This window comes from Lepeophtheirus salmonis, chromosome 1 (genome assembly GCF_016086655.4).
Source record: "Lepeophtheirus salmonis chromosome 1, UVic_Lsal_1.4, whole genome shotgun sequence".
Taxonomy (NCBI): Eukaryota; Metazoa; Arthropoda; class Copepoda; order Siphonostomatoida; family Caligidae; genus Lepeophtheirus; species Lepeophtheirus salmonis.
Genome location: NC_052131.2, coordinates 3672525 through 3691875, shown reverse-complemented (window position 1 = coordinate 3691875; position 19351 = coordinate 3672525). Strand labels below are relative to the sequence as shown.

The 19351-nt window shown below is 28.5% G+C and overlaps 1 protein-coding gene across 2 annotated transcripts in view; it reads left to right on the top strand.

Annotated features, from left to right (window-relative positions):
• Ca-alpha1T (Ca[2+]-channel protein alpha[[1]] subunit T) overlaps positions 1-19351 on the top strand; it is a 490322-nt gene that overhangs the window by 285199 nt on the left and 185772 nt on the right. The window contains exon 1 of one of the 2 annotated variants that reach the window (XM_071887140.1): positions 11983-12398. The exons of the other annotated variant lie outside the window; for it this stretch is intronic. Coding sequence (XP_071743241.1) covers positions 12338-12398 — 61 coding nt within the window. The 5' untranslated portion in view covers positions 11983-12337. Of the gene's footprint in view, positions 1-11982; positions 12399-19351 lie in introns of those variants that run through there. 2 annotated transcript variants of the gene reach the window in all.

Below are 19351 nucleotides of genomic sequence, written 5' to 3'. Positions count from 1 at the left end.
CTGAACCTCGACTGTCCTAAGAATAAAGAATAGGTTTGAAGAAAAAAAAAATAGGAAAATTAACATTTTCAGTGTTGAATTTTTTCTGGAGAGACTAAATATGAACGAAAACTTAAAAAAAAAAGGCGAAATGATTTTTTTTATTCCATATTCTATAAGGTAGGGTAAAATTTCTCTAAGCTCCAACCTTACTTTTGCGGGCGAGCTTTCTGTACTTTTTTTTCTCGCCAGTTGAAAATGACACAAAATCTAAACGAATGTCTTTGATTTATACAAATTACAATAAAATCTTTTCTAATACTTTTATTGAGTTAGCTACTTTAAATCATAGAAGAGTCAACTCATAAAAATTAAGTAAAATATGTTTTTGTTTGTTTGTTTTTCAAATACTCGACGTCGATATCGATGTAACTCCCTGCTACACATACAGTGATTCCAATCTTGTATATTTTTTAGTTCATCCATTGTTTATGTATGGAATTGGTAATTTGAAGAATGAATATTCTTTTCCTCAGCTGTTGTCATTGTTATCTAACTCCTGAGTAGTGAACTTCCTTTCCTAAATAGATTCAATTATTACCAAAAAATTATGGAACATTCGTGTGTGATTATCAATGACAAAGAGACACCTGCATTTACATAGTTATAATTGTAAATCTTTATTGGATTCTTGGTAGAATTGAGGATCGACATTGGAGTAATTTTTCCAAAAGTACTTGCAAATTTCCTTCTCTCCCTCCTCCCTTGTCGTAGCTGATTGTTGTTCATCTCCTCCGAAACATTCTTCAAATTTTTCAGGGGTTACCATAGAGATAAGACACATAGAGTGATCATATTGAGCAATACCAAGGTAAATTCTGTGACCTTGCAACAGCAGACGAGAAAAAAAAAAAAAGTTGAAAACAAAATATTTTACACAATAAAATAAAACATGTTAATACAATTATATGGACAATTTACAAATATTCATACAAATTAAATGTATTTTAAAATGTTTTACTGGCCAAAAAATAATATCCTTTGCAAAAACGTGACAATGAGAGGATTCAAGGGACTTTACACACAAATCTTATTGCATTAAATAATAAATTGATTCTTGAATTGAATTATAGCCAAAATAATCCACCAAATTTATTATTTTATATTTTGAAAGGCTAAATAAAATAAAATTTAATTTTATAAATTGGAATAAAATATACTTATACTCATAAGTTAATCTGTACAAAAGTACTATAAATTAACTGATTGACATCCCTTATTTAAAATAGTTATACTAATAATTTGTTATAATAATAATTTATTACCAATAAATTATTATTATAACAGTAAACATTTCAAAAAATTAAGTTATTTGAAGCACCCTCTAGGACTTTAATTTACTTAATTTTCAATGTCTTTTTTTAACATGCCCAAAATAAACACAATTTCCATCACTATACAGATTTATGGAATCACTGATCTTATAGATGAGGTTGTGTGATAGTAGATATTTTTTCCGAAATAATTTTATTATAACTAACATTTATTAACATCATATGTGTGTTTTTTTTTGTTTTTGTTTTTTGCCAAAAAACTCATTTAGTTTATAATTAAAAATATATTTCATATTTAATTATATTATGACTTACAAGGATATTAAACTCTAAATATAACTTAATTAAAATGAAGAAAATTATTATGTTCAAAAATGTTGTACAATTTATCATACATACATTTTTTCATAACGGTTTCAAAAAGACTACAAAATACAAATTAAAGTATATAAAGAAAAAAAAGTTATTTGAATCTTAGTATGAAGTTAAATTGTTCTTTGATTCAAAAGACAAACAAAAAATAGAACATAAACAAAGTTTATAAATTCATATGTACATTCTTTTTTTCTTTAAAAAAATTTCTATGAGATGTTTGTTTAATGTGGCTTTACACATTTTATTAATTGAGTAGCTTTTTCCATGCTAAAAGGAATAATTAGTTTGATATATAAATAGTGGAAACCTAGATATTCATTTTACTTTTTTTTTTGGCGAATCCATAAAGGAAATGAAAGAAAATATGTTTTAATCAGCATACATAATTTGAATGACTTAAGGAAAAAGTTTCAATTGATAATTTAATTTAATTTTTTGCTTCATTAGTTATTATCATTTAACAACTTTTTCTTCCGTATTTATTTTGAACTTAAATTATAAATTACCATTGGAAATCAAACTTCCCTTGAACAATTATAGAATATAATTTAGTGAATATGAAACAGTAAAAACAGGAATTATAGGGAAGAAATGAGTTGGTTGGTTCAAAGGGTAACTTGTGTTTTAGCAATAAGTAGACATGGGCAGGGACATGATTAAATTTTGGGAGGGCTTAATGTTTTTTAATAAATTTAAAAAAATAGTTAAATTACCATTTTTTTTAATAAAATAAATTGTTAAACCTTATTTTTAATTTCTGCTATTTATTAAATTTTTTCTTCCAGAGCGAAAATTTTTATAGTCTGAAACAAAATTTTCTACGCTATTTCTGGCAACAAATAAATCTGTTCAAGAAAACCAAAAGTCTACATAGTAAAATTTCAAATGATTATAATCTTAACTATCTATTAGTAATGCCATTTTGACTATGTTAATACATTAATGTATTATAATTTATATTTATGACCTAGATTATATATTGAAATACATATTTGGGCTATAATTAAATTTACTGATAAACACTATGATTTATCAATTATGTCTACTACACAAGCTTTCCTCATCGTTGAGGTCGAAAAATTGACAGCATTAAAATTTATATTATAGCTAAAATATCGTTCAATATGTTATAAAATTGCCCTCAAATGTTGCATATTGTTTGACTTTGCAAAAATAAATTTATATCCCAGTATGACCTTCACATCCTGAGGCATAAGTACAAAAGTGAATTTCACCCAAAGTAGACTAGCTTTTCTTTAATTTCTTTCCCTCGTAGTGCCTCCTTAAAGGACGTAGCTAAATAATATACGTAATAGAAGCGTCGTGCTAATTCTTGCCTATGTATTATTTCACCGTTTATTGCATGAATGAAAATGAGAGCGATAACTCAAATGAAAGTGATCTAGAGATGCTTGAATGACCATCACTTTGAGCAAAAAATACTAACTTTGCAAATTATATATTATATGGTCTATTAGATAATATTTAAGTATTATGCAATGAAATATATAATTTAAACGAATAATGGCATAGTTGATTAACCTGCATAATTTGTAAAAGTCTTGTTCGGTATAAGGGTACTAAAGTTGTTCCGGAGTACTGACGTATTTAAAAAGGTTCTATAATAAATCAAAACCGTAATGACTAGGTAGCTTAGGTCCAACATATTTTCAATAGTAGTATATACCAGCATTAATGATGAGTAATCAATAGTCACTCAAACCAGCTCCCCCTCCCCAATACAAAAATCAGGTAGAAAATTGGTTTGTGGGCCGGTACATGCAGCGTCATATTAATATAATTACATTTCTGTACTACATTGATATCCCCTCTAACATAAAACAACAAAATTTCCTTTGTAAAAACAATAACTTTTTTTTTATTAAAAAAAATCATCAAATTTCTTAACTAATCCCTCCCTCCAACTATTCTAAATAAAATCATGAAGACGCTCCTTGGAAGTTACTCTTGTTTTATATTTTGTGTCAAAAATATTGATTACACGGGAGTACACTCATTTTGTACAAATAAATTCAAGACAAAAAAGGAATTTATTTTTGAGCGCAAAATCGAAAATTAATCTCAGTTTTTCTTTCAGTCATTTGAATTCAAAATATCTGGGATTATAGCAATTCGGGACTTTTATCTTTCAGAGTCGTTTTTTTATCGTTAAAATAATCGGGAAAGATAAGTAAGATTTATGTAAAAAGACTGCTTTTTTTTTTTGATCAAAAAGTGTTTTTATTGTTTCTGTATCTTATTCCGAACTTGATATACATATTTCCATTTTTCGGCTGAAAAATGATGAAAAATGACATGCTTCTGTTGACCTTATAACTTATTCATGGTTATACATAATGAAAAAGAATATCATAGCTTATATTATAGATAAATATTCAATGTATAATTTAAGAAAAAAAAAATTAAATATGAATTTTCAAGGATTTCTGTTCCATTATATAGTGATCTCATTTTTTATGGGGGTGTACTAGCAAATAGTCAACATTATGATAATATTTATTCTACTTTCAATGTCAATTTAATGATGTCATCCCTCATAAAAGGAAGAGCGAGACAATCGAAGGAAGATAATTTTAACATGATCATCCATCTCAAGAGATGTTAGAATTCAGATTCCACGACGGGACGAAGGGAGAATAATTTATATGAGGAAAACTACCAGATTAATAGACCTTATAACGGAGTAGTGTGGTCTCCTTCCAAGGGAATGAGACACCAGGATCTAAACAATATAGCGATCCATTCTTGATGAGTAGAGAATTTCAATATTTCAAAATGGGGTAACTTAAAAAATACAAAATGGAACAAAAAACCTTGTAGGTACATATTTTTTAATAAATATATACATTTTAAATTAGACATTGAGTAGTTTTCTATAATATAAGCTATTATAGTCATTTTGACTAATAATGAGTTAGTTACAAGGGTCTAAAGAAGAGTGCCGTTCTTCATCTTTTTTCAACCTAAAAATGTAAATATATCGACTTCAGAGAAAGATACAGAATCAACAATCAATGGCACCTCAACATGTGGTTTCCCTCCTCTCCAGATGAGAAATCGTTTGACTTCTCTATCTAGGCACGGAGAGGGTATGTGCTCCTCTTCAAAAGATTCTCTAGTCTCGAGAGGCTTCCACCAAGAAGGAGTGGACCAAGCTCGAGTCTAACTACATAGTCAAGGTCTGCACGTGATGTAGACCTCGTATTGAGGCAATTATTAGAGCTTTAGTCTTATACATTGAATAAAAATGGTTCCGAGCACTATATTCAGATGATTTTTACCAAAAATAAAAGTCTTCACAAGCCTCTCGTTTTAATTTTACTCTTGCAAATTTTGAAAAAAATAAAATGTGTACTACTAGATAAGATAAACATATATATATAGATAGATAAAAGTGTGAATTTCTCATTATTTTACAACAAATAAACTCATTTGCATAACTTGAAAAACTTAGTTTTTATTTTTTCTTTAATTTTTGTCTTCCCAAGTATTAGTTTGCCTATCTTTGCTTATATATTTTACATATTTAGTAAGTTACTAATGAATATTTATTTATGCATATGACAAGAATAAAAGCACAATGATATATTAGGATATATACCTACCCATGTAATTTGTAAAGTCATACTCCACAAGCACCTATCTGCAAAATGCCATTTGCACATTTTGTTGTCTATGTAAATAAAAATATGTGTATAGATAGATACTGAATAGCCTCTTGTTATATCTGACTCTCTAAGTACTTATAAATTATCAAAATTAGGCTTGAATAAAGATACTTAATAGGCAAATGCAGATTAAATGGCTTCATTTTTTATATTACGAACAAAATATCAAATTATTATATTATTAATATAATGTAGGCATAGTTTTCTTAGATTTCCATCCTATCTATGGATAATTTCGTATCAATTAAGATTTATATTTATAATCAACAAGAGTTCATAGAGTCAATCCAAATGAAATTCAACGAAAATCTACTAAGAAAATCAAGATGGAAAGTATTGGTTAATTATACAAATAAGTAGATTAATACGTTATCATTAATTATAAGTATATTGTATATACAAATATCGAATATGTCACATTTTTATTTCATCTACAATATCCGATTTTCTTATAAAAGATGGATAGTAAATTAATTGGATACACTTTTAAAGCAATATATTGTATATTGTATGTGTACTGTAATATATAGTAATGAAAATCTTGTGTATTTTGGGAATGTTAAAAAAAATGGATAAGAGAAGGTTAACTGGTATGACGTTTTATTAGATCAGCTACAATTAGCATTGTCAAGGAATGAGGGAGAGAAGGAAAAATACAGGGTCCTTTGGCTAGAATTACTCCGATATCGATCCTCAATTATACTCTGTGTCCTACAAGGATTTACAATTATAACACCACAACAAATCGTAAAGGTTACTCTCATTCTCTTATGAGTACACACAAATGTTAGATAGGGGTTTGAATAAAAGTGAGTGTAGTAGAAAAGTAAGTTTACAACTCAGTAGCTAAATAATAATCAACACGGCTAAGGAATACACTAATTGTGCACGGGTTGGTCCTATTAAAGCTTGAAATTTCCACTTTTTTGAATTCTGTAACCGGATTCATATGATACTAAAAATGTTTAAGCAAAGGCTCAAACAAACCTGGTGTAAAATAACTAAGAAATTACATAATAGCATAGCATAAGTGCCATAATACCATTTCTCACATTTTTATGAATACACACTTCATTATTTTATTCAAATAGTCGCATACGTACCTATTAAGGCTGGTACTGTACAGGACTGTACTTCTGCTCCATTTGGTAGATTTTACCTTCGGTATGGTACATATATTTTTAATCACATATTAAATATGTTGATGTTATAAAATTTTTTTTTTTAGATAGTCAGGTAAGATTTTAATCCATAATTATCCTATTATATAATAAATAATTTATATATAACAAAAAAGAGATAATACCTTTCAAATTGATAAAATGTATTCCATTTGGCGAAAACCAATGGATATGGAGGAGGGATAATTTAAATATATTTTCCAATATTTCCAATTTAACTTGACGAAATTTCGCAACTACAGCGACATCTGTATCAAGTGAAATACATTTTTTCGACAGCTGGTGATATTCTGACTGCTAAGTGGTCTTGTATATTACCGGAAAATGTAAACAAGCTCATCTTTTTACAAAAAAATAAAAAAAGTTACAAATTATTGAATAATAGTATTATTCAACCCTTGTATATTGTATATCAAGCTTTGTTTTTTGGAGAAATTAAGTTTATATGTACAGGAAATAAATTATTAAAGAATAAAATGTAGAAAAAAAACATAAAAAACTACATTAATTCTATTTTTAGATTATTTTTTTTTGCAAAATACCATACCAATTTGTGTACCGTAAAGGGTGTACGGCGATTTGTAGTAAAACGTGGGTTTAGCGTACCGTCTCTGCCCTAATATCTATATAAAACATAAATAAAAGATGCCTGTGATATGTTCGATATTGAAATTAAATAATTTAATAAAAATTGTTATTTATGAATTTCACATGACGGATTTTTTAAATAGGTATATATTTGACTATTTTAATCTAAAAATACTTATTTTCCATAAATATATAACAAATGGTCAACAAATAGCCTTTGAACTTAAGTTATGGCATTGCAGTAATTTCTAAGCTCTTCAACCTTTTTTTTGCGCGCGCTTGAGACTTCCATTACAGGTTTTTAGTATTATATGCCTTATCCGAAACCCATAACTATTACTTGAATAGGATATAAGAGAATGGATCTTGGGTTATATAATTGTAAATTACCCAATTTCACATGCGCCCTTAAAGTCGACTCGCACATTACCAGAATCCACGTAATATCACACCATATACTGATTCAAAAGCACAAATATTTTTAAATATGGAGCTTTTCTGCAGATATGGAAAAATTTAAAATTAATTTAGCCCACACATAAATAATGTATGACAATTTTAGGTTGAATTTTTCCAAAATATATTTTCGGATAATTTTTTTGCAAGTGTTTACCACAAAAAATCTCTAGAAAATGTTATTCCAGGAGAATAGTGAATATATAATTATCCCTATCTTAAACGCTATGCGTTTAATATTTGGTACATGAGTATATAAATCCTGGTATTGAGTAGTTTTTTTTCTTATTACCTCATTCGTTGTAAGCATATTGCGTAGTCAAAAAGTGCCAAATGCTGTATGTTGTATATAACTCATGAATATTAATTTTTAACCAAATACTCAAAAATCTCAACTGAAAAAAAAAATCAAAATTTACGATTTTGACCAATTTTTAATTAAGTAAAAACATTTTTGTTCTAAGAAATTAAGAATAATAATTATGAATATCAAAAAGTCAGAAAATTATGACCTTTTACTAATCTAATGGACGTTTTGGGGTCAATTATTTATTTCTAAGTAATTTGATATAGGTGCTTCATTGGTACTAAAATAATGTTGATACAATTTTTATAAAATATGCGTATTGTAGATCTTGAAAATATGAAAAGAATATTCACTATATATTTATTCATCTTTCAAATGAATAAATTACATAAAGGAAGCATGTATAATGTCACTATTAAATGTATTTATATATCTTTATATTTTACTCGAATTTTTGGAAGGTGTTAAACACCAATAAATCTCTACTATCTACATAACATAATGTGTAACAAAATAGATATTTTTGATAAATAGAAACAAGTTTAGTTGTCTTTTACACTCTCAATTGACTACCATTTTTAGCGTTTCCTCATGTTAAAGTAAAATTATAATAATTGACCTTTCATAAATACTCAAACATCCTATATAAATGTTTCATAAATCGTCAATAAAGCCAACTATTTTATATAAAAACATATAAATACTTTCGTTCATTTACAAATGTATATATTTGAAAATCATGTTAAAAAGTAATACAAAATATTGAAAAAGTTTTGTATATTTATTCATTTGATTATTGACGTGTATTGTCATGACCTTAACTTGTCTTTAGTTTGTCTTATAATCTGTATATATAGTGTGTATGTCCTTTATACGTACCCATACCTTTGGGCCTGATCAGGCTAAGACAACGTGCCTTTTTTTTATTTGGGGGAGGTTGAGGTTATGTAAAAAAGTTTTTTGAAGTGAAATAGACTAAATAGACGTAGATTTATACATCAAAAAGTGACTGGTGTCTCAAAAAATAACTATACGAATAAGGACATTTTTTAATTTATTCAAAATCAAAAATATATTTAATAATTTTTGTAATATTTGCAAAAATAAACTAGTTATTGAGGGCTCTTTTATCTACGACATTAATCTCCATTGCTTTTTGCTTTTGCAAATACAGGAAAAAGTTTGTGTTCCTCCTTACAATGCCAATAAATACTATTGACTACTTTTTTTTTTGCAAAATTAGTGCAAAACAGTTATTTGTAATTGTCTTCGCAAATTTCGATTTGACAATGTTTTAACAAATATAAATTATAGAATCCTCATCTAGACAAATTTTTTCTTGCTTATATCTAGTTATATCTTCGAAGCTTATGACACAATTTTTATCATATGATATACAGGTGCTATATAATAATGCTTGCCCGCACCGAAGGGGTCTAAACATTAAGGAGAAACAACATTGATCATTGTTAATGTGATTTTCCGCTCCCTCATTGGACTGAGCAACACCGGGTAACCCTTTGCTTGTGATACAAATAAATCTTAGAGAAGTGAATAGCTCATTATGTTGATTTATGTAAGGAAAGGATACTCCTTAATAATCATGACCCTTTTTTCTGTAACTACGTACATTTTAATTAGGTTGAAATTGTTGCCCTAAAAGTAATCAAGTTTTGATAGATAATGCCGGTTATTTTTGTTACTATATTTAATGATGCTGCAGATTCAGAGGAAGACTTCGGTGTACAGAAGACTTATGTAAACCTTGTCATTGACCTTGATGTCCTGTTTAAAGATAGAGAGTGGTATAACATAGCCTTAGTTGCTAACAACACAAAGAACCATAAATGGCTGTGGCGCTTGTATTTCATGATCCCAGAAACGTTATAAAAACGTTTTGACAACCATCTACTGTTCTTTTAGTTATGCTTCTGAGTTTGACATATTTTTTCCCCATATCAGCAGAACCAGAATAAATATTTCACGGGCAGCATAAGTTTTATCTTGATCAAAGCTTTGTTTTGAGTGATCCTTCTCTCCCTATTTAACAGAGTTAGAAGCTGTCCCTTGCGATTTGTATAGCTGTGGTACAATAGATATTCATTGATGAGTCGATTGGCAGTTGAACGGGACGCTACGTAGATGATATAAGCGAATGCATTCATAGATTGAACGGGATTAATCAGAATTATGTGTCCATTTTTCTCAACAAAACAGGACTTAGGACGATTTTGGCCGCTTCTGGATGGCAAGGCTTCCGAGAAAACATTGGCAGGGCCCTCACAATCCTGTTTGACAAATTTTCTTAATATTCAGACGAATCTAGTAGTGCACCCAACCACTCTAGTCAAAAACGATGTATTTCCTGATTAAAAGAATACTGAGGTATGTTGTTGTAACGAAGCATAATGAGCATTAAACGTGTTACAGGATCTAATTTGCCTTAGTGTTTGTTTGTATTAAAACCGGTTTCTAGAAGGATGAGATGAGGGCAGATAAAATTGGGAACGTTTAAAAGAATAACACTTTAAAAAAATAATGTGTCCAAGTTTAATACATTTAGATGTGAATTTAGTTCTATAAATGTCGTTTCTCATAACATAATTGAAACTAACCTTTTTACATTACTAAAACAAGATCAAACTAGATAATAAAATGTCAAGGTATCATCTTCATCCTTTCATTTATGCATTTATTTCGAATTTTATCTAACATAATTATAGATTTGGTTTGTGGTGAATCAAAAATCTTTTATTGCTTTAGGCATGTTCACAATCAATCTATAATTCTTTTAAAAGAAGCAAATAAGTTTTCCTATAAATACATTATACAAATCAAATTATCATTTCCACAGCAAATTTCTATATTTATAAAGTTCTGGCTATGTATGTTTTAACTGTTGTTAATCCTGTATTGCTTATGTAGGTAGTGATCGAAATGAAATAAATGTCTTTGAAGATATTTGTTTGTTAAGAGTCGTTCTATACATATAATCAACTCACATTATTGGAGGATCTAGTAATAAGATAGAAAATAGGGTTTTAGTTTTTGTAATTTTCGTCAAAATTGGGATACATGGAACAATCTTTTGAATCAACTATTCAAATCTATACAAATATAGTTTTCTCCAAACATGTCCCCTTTGTCATAATATATTGAAATATCAGAGTTTTTTTTTGTTTTTTGTTTGCTTTTTTTTTTGTGAAAAAAACAGTAGAAAAATAACTTGTAATAAAAGTACAATTAAAAATAAATAAGTTTACAGGTATCCAAAATCTTTAAAAAAATATAAGATGGAAAATATACCTCCCCACCTTCTAGAAATGACAATGATCGCAGCCTATGTGTCTTAAAAGTAAAGCTCATAGTTACAGGGGAACCCATACGAGTATAATTATTGAAGTTGTCAAATTAAATGTGTGCTTTCTTTACTCACTTTCCCCTCCCACGCTATTAAATTATCCCCATTTTATATTAATATTCATACAATGGAGTCAACACAACAGTATATGTATACATACATATTAAAAAAATGCTTTTACGTTGTCTTGAAAATACAATATCTATTAATTATTCTAAGAATTTCCTTTAATTCAAGTCAACAAAAAAACGTATCAAGGAACTTGTAGCTCAATGAGTTAGTAAAAAAAAATATATATAAACAACTTATTGATGAACATGTTTCTCCAACGGAAGGGGAAAATATTGAATTAAAAAGCCGGGATCTTCTTCCCCTTCAGTATATAAAGTGTTATTTTCACCGTGCACGCCTTGGTGTGAGCAAGAAATATTAGAAGGAGGGGGTAGGGGGAATTAACGGGGATGTGTGCAGATCCACACACTCGTATATTTCTATACAGAGAAAGAGATAGAAAGTGGTTGTGTTGACTGCTGTTTGAAATCCTCCAACAATAAGCGATGCTGCCTTGTCGCTCTATTGGAGCTTTTTTTTGCTTACCTCTTCTCTTTTTGGAGCCCATTTTTAACCTTTTTCTACTTCTTCTCTCCATCTACTCCTACTGTGTTTTTCATTCTATTTTTCCTTCAACAATTTTTCTTTTCCTTTACTCCTCAGTTGAAAATTGAGAGTCTCATAAGTAAGATGATAGGAAAAGTTCTAAACGACTGTAATAATCATATTCAATTATTTTCATCTCATTATTAGTGATGTACCATCAAAATAATTAGTTTTGAACCATGTATATAGTGTTGATAGCTTACTAATTATATAAAGCTCAATGTAAAAATAAAAAAACTACTCGGTTTGCTAAGGTAAAAGATACATGTATAATGAAGGAAGAGACGGAAGTGAGTTCGTCATGAATTTTTTTCTTACAACATCCGAGTTTTTACAACTGACTATAAAACTACAAATAATAATTGCACCTATTCATTCCTGAGACATATAAAGATCAACGCGAGTATACAATGTCTGCAGCCGCAGGAATAGGCGCGTTATCCATATCAACCATCGAGCATGAATATCGACGTAAGTTTTTCCTTCTATTTGAATTTATTTCTACCTTATGTTACTTCTATGGGGTTATTATTTACCCCAGAGATTAAAATATCCTTGTGTGTATCATATTTTTGTTCTGCCTACTCTACTAATTCTGAGTTTATCCAATTTCTCTTTCATTTTTTTTTGTGTGTTGTTTACTTGAATAGTTTTTAAGTTACTAACAAATTTATAAACTACTAGCAAGGTTTCAAAGAATTTTTTGATGTGTACTTATCATTTATCCTCTCCAACGATGAATAGGAAAAAAGGAGATGGAAGCGGGCTAAGGGATGTATTTTTCTTAATAGAACATGTCTGATCTGAATTGTTTTTTATTAATTTAGAAATAATATATCACGTGTTCTTTTGTCCGATTATTATTTATGATAATAAACTATGAGTTATAAAATTTACTGCTACAAAATAAAGTGTAGCAGCTACTTAGGCAAAAAAAGTATTAAATATTACTAAAACATACAATTTAATTTTGTGTTGGCTCAATATCCCAGTGACGTACTCGCGTTAAAATTTGATAAATATGTATTAATACACGTGAGTCGCTATCCTTTTTCACTTAATACTTAATGAGAATCACTTTGTATGAGTCAAGCATTTTTTGAACAAAAAAAAACAACAACAAAAGTATCAAAACTTTATATATGCATTTATAATGCATAATGAGGCTTCATCGAAGGGGTTGAACACGTCAAATTTTTTCTCATAACTTATACGTTGAGATTATTTCTTCTTCAAGGCTTTTCAAGTGATAAGAAGCAATGAATAATGGGAAATAAAAAAATTATTATTTTCTTATTAACTGCATGATCTAGCAATTTGTATTCGCTTGAATGCCCATAAACAATTTATGTGTACTATACAATTTCATAGTCACAACATACACAAACATATATAAAGAAGAACCTTTCGTCATTGATTGATAGTCTGTTCTATATTAATAGATTTTTCCATGCCTTTTACTTATTGAACTACAATTTCATTTTAAGAAAGTAAATGAGATCCAATTTTATAAATATAACAAGAGATTTGAAAAAATAAAATAAAACATTCCTATGCACGTAAAGAACCACCCTTGGGAGGGATAAAGTTATAAAAAATATAGTTATTTTACAAAGAATCATGTCAATTGATATGTTTAGTCTTATATCAGGAAGGGTACAAAAAAAAAATAATTATTTCACTGTTTTATCTTTAAACAGCATTTACTATCCCTCTTGAGCATATCACAGTGTGCACAAAATCATTTTCAATAAAACGTATATTTGGTGCCATTTATCAGATACAAAGGATATGATTTAGAGATTATTATAAATCTTTTTGTGATGTTAAAAAGATTTAATAGTTCTGTCCTCGTTATTATTGATAAAAAAATAACAAAAGCTTTAACAAAGTAAATATATAGTACGACTAGCCTCCCCACTAATTACTTTTTAAAATGATAAACACCCACCCGGAACTGCTGTTTATTTACATCTCGATATATAACTAAATTATCCTTGGATTTGAATAATATGTAAAACAAAATGTTTCAAATGGTTGGACACTTGCTATTTATATATTACCTATGATTAATTTCATTAATGTATCTCTTTTATTTCCTTAATATCTATGTAGGCACAATAACTCTTAAAACAATTACTCATTAAATTAAAAAAAAAACTTTTATATTTTTTATTTGGAATAAAAGTTATATAATTTTCTTATAATTTATAATTAAGCCTATCTTTTTTCATTCTTCAAACCTTACTCAACTTTCTTTAAACTGTGTTTTTTTTTCTATAGAAGTATATACATACAAATAAGAAGAGACTTTCCATTTTAGATAGCGTTGTTGATTTTCTTCTTTTTTTTTTTTGGGGGAAGGGAGTTTTGAAGGGAAAGCCTTGATGCAACAGTCTGATATACATATATTCTATTTTATTAAGTATTTTGATCGATCTTGCTAACTTCGTACAACAACTCCTAACACATCAAAAAACGCCATCCATCAAGTATGAAGAATACTTTTTGCTACAATAGTTGTTTATGATATAAACCTGTGCTTTGATTTATTATTCATTTCTAACTACTGTACAGATACTGATGTATCTATAAGAATTACGTAAATTAGATGATCACTATTTTTGAAATGATGTGGCATGTCTAAGGATTAAAAACATGGGAATACCGTCACTCTAACTCTTTCAAATCGCCAAGGCCATTTTAAATATGTCCGCTAATTTTAGTTTAAGGTTGCGAGAATATATCGATTTTAGAAAAAAAAAATTGGTGGATTTTATTATACACTTTAAAAATATATATTTTTATTGTTTTGACCGATATTGACAAATTAATATCAATATCAAGTTTTGTATAGACTAGGGAAAAGTGAAAGGTGACGGGGAACGTATTTTTTATAGGAAAAATTAGCCTGATTTTATGAAGTAAATGTTCCACTCTTACAGCATTGGTAATATAAGAATTTAGTTTAACATGGGGTATATTTAATACACATAGAAATATAATGGGCGGGGGGCATTGAAGATAGTTGCAACATGCTTTTGGGTAGCTAATTCAGTGATTGTTTGACTTAAACGCATCAAACATAGTATAAAAATTACTCTATCGGACCTACAAATTGTCTTTCAAGTATATATACATTAAGTATATTTCCTTCTCGTTGAACAACCGAGTATCGATCCTACATACATTGAATTCTAGAGAATAAATTGTCCGGAGCGCGTTATTCATTGACCTATGTCGTTGTTCAATGAGTATTTTTTTTTTAAAATTGCCTAAAGTTTTGTAACTGAGCCGTAATCAGCGGGGGTCTAGGGAAGCTTGGGCCAGAAATAATTTTTTTAATAGTAATATTTGTCGGTCTGTTAATGGTGAGTCATATGAATAGTCACTCAACCAGAGCCCCTCCTATCGATAACAAAACTTTGATTACGGCACTGATTAAAGATCCCTTATCAATATTATAGATCGGAGATATCATTCTCACACAGCTGAAGGCCATTTGCTGGTTACATGCATTCTCCAATGTAAGAAAGTGTAAATATATAAAATGATATGCGGAAAAAAATTTAAAGGGGCACATACAACACTTGTTGCAACTGCCTTCCTTGCATAACACCTCAAATTAATCTTAAATCACTGAGTTTTGAACTTGATAAATTATATCTATATAATGTAATAAAATACAAATTTTACTAATTTCAAATCCAAAAATAACTACATTATTGCTAGAATATTGGTCCTCCAAAACATTACTTTTACCCATCAAAATCAGCTTTATGCAAAATCTCGAAGATTTCGATTTTTATTTATTTCAACAAAGTATATAAGCAAGGAAGATATAACTGATAGGATCTAGGACTGGGATCAGTTCTGATCTGTAGACTTAAATATTTTAGTTAATTTCAGGTACTCGAAATTTTGAGTCCTGATCTGAAACTATAATTAGACTTATATTTGTACCGAAAGTTATCAGCATTTTATGTCAAAGGTCTGACCTAGATAAAGTAGGATTCGGATGAAGGCTACATTTTTTAAATTTACATATAAAATATTCCAATTTTTCATTTTATTAATTTTTTTATTACTAAGTAATATTTTTATTATTAAGTCTTTATTGCATAAATCAATTTTATATTCATCAAATATTTTAGGATGCGAAAAAACTTGAACTAGGGGTGACGTAAAGTTTTTTGACACCTAATATTACGTCTTGGAGGGACATTACATATCTTATCTTGGGTGGCATACAAGATACTCAAAAAACATGATTTTAAAACGACACAAGATTCAAGACGCGATATTTCTGTAGATCTAAGGAGAGTTAGATATGTCTTGGGGGTCTCCTCCCCATTCCCCCCTCCCTCATTTATCAATTTAGAAAAAAACTACGCTTTCACAATTTAAGAAAGTAATATTATTTTCTTTAACTTCTATTTTTGATAATTTGGTTTTAATGTGTTTTCTTTTGTATATATTTTTTTTTTTCAAATTTATAAAATATAATGATAAAAAAACAATTCAATTTGTTTACTGATGCTTATCGCATCATAATACTACAACTAGTAAATGCAATTATAGCTTAATGCAGCTAAAATATTCGTTTGAATGTTTGAGTTACTAAATATTTCAAGGAAGCACTTAAACTAGGATTTAAAGGAAACTAACGAAGATTTGAGCCAAATAAAAACTATTTCTTTAATGACATATGCATACATATGTATATCAAATTGTTTCTATACGCACATACTGATCAACGACATTAAATTTTAATAATAACTCTTATAAATAAAAATAGATGTATTTTTGAAATAGTCCATATTTGTTCCTTCACTCATAGCTATTTATTATTCATATTCAGAGAAAGTTATATAATTGGCTTATATATATCTGAGCTCTATTTGAATGACAAGGAACGTTATATTATGTTTATATAAGACTTGTCTTTCTTTTCATGCATCAAAAAATTATAGGGATATATAATAAAAAAATAATTTGAATCGAGAAAAGTAAAGTTATGTAACTTGAGCCATTTTTTTTTTTTTTTTTTTTTCAAGGTGTTTTGATCTCTTACTTTTGCTTTTTCTTAGTATTATGCAATATAAGAAGTTTTTTAACTATAAGGTTGTATATATATGGAAAATTGGCATGGAAATAATAGCGAAGAAACAACTTGGTTTGTATGTATACTAATTTGTATTGCAGAGTATAATATATGTATGTACAAATTACCTCACGTTTCGCAATTTGATCTACTACTATCATATTTTGAACTGAAATTTTCGATATAATGTATTAAGTTTTTCATGGAAGAACATTTAAACAAAAGTTCGAAAAACTTTGGGAATTTAGAATTGTTTAATGTAGACAATGTTAAAGAACTTTATAATATATTATTAAACTATGAGCATATAAACAAAAATTCTTTCACAATAGAAATGTGAATGACTATTAAAATTTGTACAACATTTATTATTCACTAGGTGGGTCATTGAAATCGAAACAAACCTGAGCTCTCTAGCTAAGGTTGAAGTCGAAAAAATGATGCTTGAACGTGAGCAACAAATTTACATTTTGTGCAATCCAAGAAATTGGGCGTCTCCAGGACAGCCGTCTACGCTGTCAGCTAGGCCGAAACGTTGGAGAGGATAAAGGGCTCTGTCATAAAGGGCAAACTTGATCCTGAGGAGTTAAACATAACAAGCAAGTCTATTTCACTTAAGTACATAATCTTGGGGTTTCTCACCAAACTGCCACGTTGTTAGTTTTATTACATCCTTTCCTTTGAATAGAAAGAGAGATAAAGGCCCAAAATAAGTTGGTAGTTAGACAATTCTTCACGACTATGAAACTTGTATCCAATAGTATATAGAAAGTGTGTGTAAAGAGCCTTGTGAGGGTGAAAAGGACAGTGTTGACACCAGCACTGAATGAAACCCATTTAGTCTGTTACAAGAATCATTTGAATGAGTTTTGAATTATTCTTTTGATTTTTTTTAATACTTTTGGTATTTGGCCCTACATCCCTATTTTATTTTTTTTATTTAACCTTCTTTGCGAAGCATTTATGACATCGTTCTTCGTCAAACAACAATCCCATTCTTCTCTAAATCATCTAAAATTACATTCATATTTGCTCTGGGGTTAATTTTGACTTCCCTGGCCACTTTTAGAGGTGATAGTTTTGATGCCTCACCAGTTCATTTACGATTACAAACTTCTCCATATTTCTCGATTATATTGGAAAAATTTGATTTATGAACACTCAATTTCTTGGAAATGGATTTGTATCCACTGTCTTGCTTTAAAAAAAAAGAACAATCTTCTCTCTGACATGAACACTATGTTTATTGGTCTTGGCGATACTAGACAATACTGAGGTAGTTCATTACATGTAAAAAGATTCTCAAAAGTCTTTTTAAAATTCTTAAAAGTGATATTCTTGACTCGGATGAAAAATATACAATATCAATATCAAGAATCCCCAAAAACTGTTGAGGGTGCCTATACTTATCCATATACTTGTGTTTAAATAAGGTAATAAATCTTCACAAAAAGCTATCTAAAAACATCATTAGTATTTTCTTATAAAAATATATAATAAGCAGTAATTATTTCGATCCAATATAATATATATGGGTTGTCAATACATATGCGCATTACATATAAAGTTGGCTTGACTAATTTAGAAAGTAGGTAATCGATACAAATTAATCTCGATAAGTTAACCCACACAAAAAGATAGTTCTTAATTATGAATAACGTATAAACATGTGCTTCATACTTTAAATATTAATAATTACAAATTGTACAACTTTTGTCTCTAACGCAAAAAAAAAAAAAAAAAAAGATCTTTAAAAATATGTTTCTTGCCTTTCATTTTTTTCATGAAAAAGATTTTATCTGAATACTTATAAAAGCTTTTAAAAATTTAATATCTAAAAAAAACAGCATTTTAGAATTAAATTCAATATTTTTTCAAGAGAAAATATGAAAATTGAAAAATAAACGTTGAAGTATGTAAAGCAACGTCTGATGAAGAAGCTTTTACCCATATAAAATATCTCAAAGCTCATAGAATACGAAGATTTGTATTTGAAGAATATGTATTTTTAATGCAATTGGTTTGACATTTCAGGTACTAAGAACTTTATTTTGTTCTTTGAATCTTATTTTGAAGCTATTTGAAAAGATGAATAAATAATATTTTATACATATGTAATACTTTTTTCCCATACTAACAACATTTCCTACATTAAGTAACTCCACACTCATTTTTCCCGAGGGATGTTCCCATCCTTGTAGCGCGTTCAAATAGTACTGGACGTTTTTCTCTGTAAAATAATTGTTCAAAAAAATATATTTGATGACAACTCGATTTTCGATTTTGTTCATCAAGACACACACATCAACTAACCTTCTAA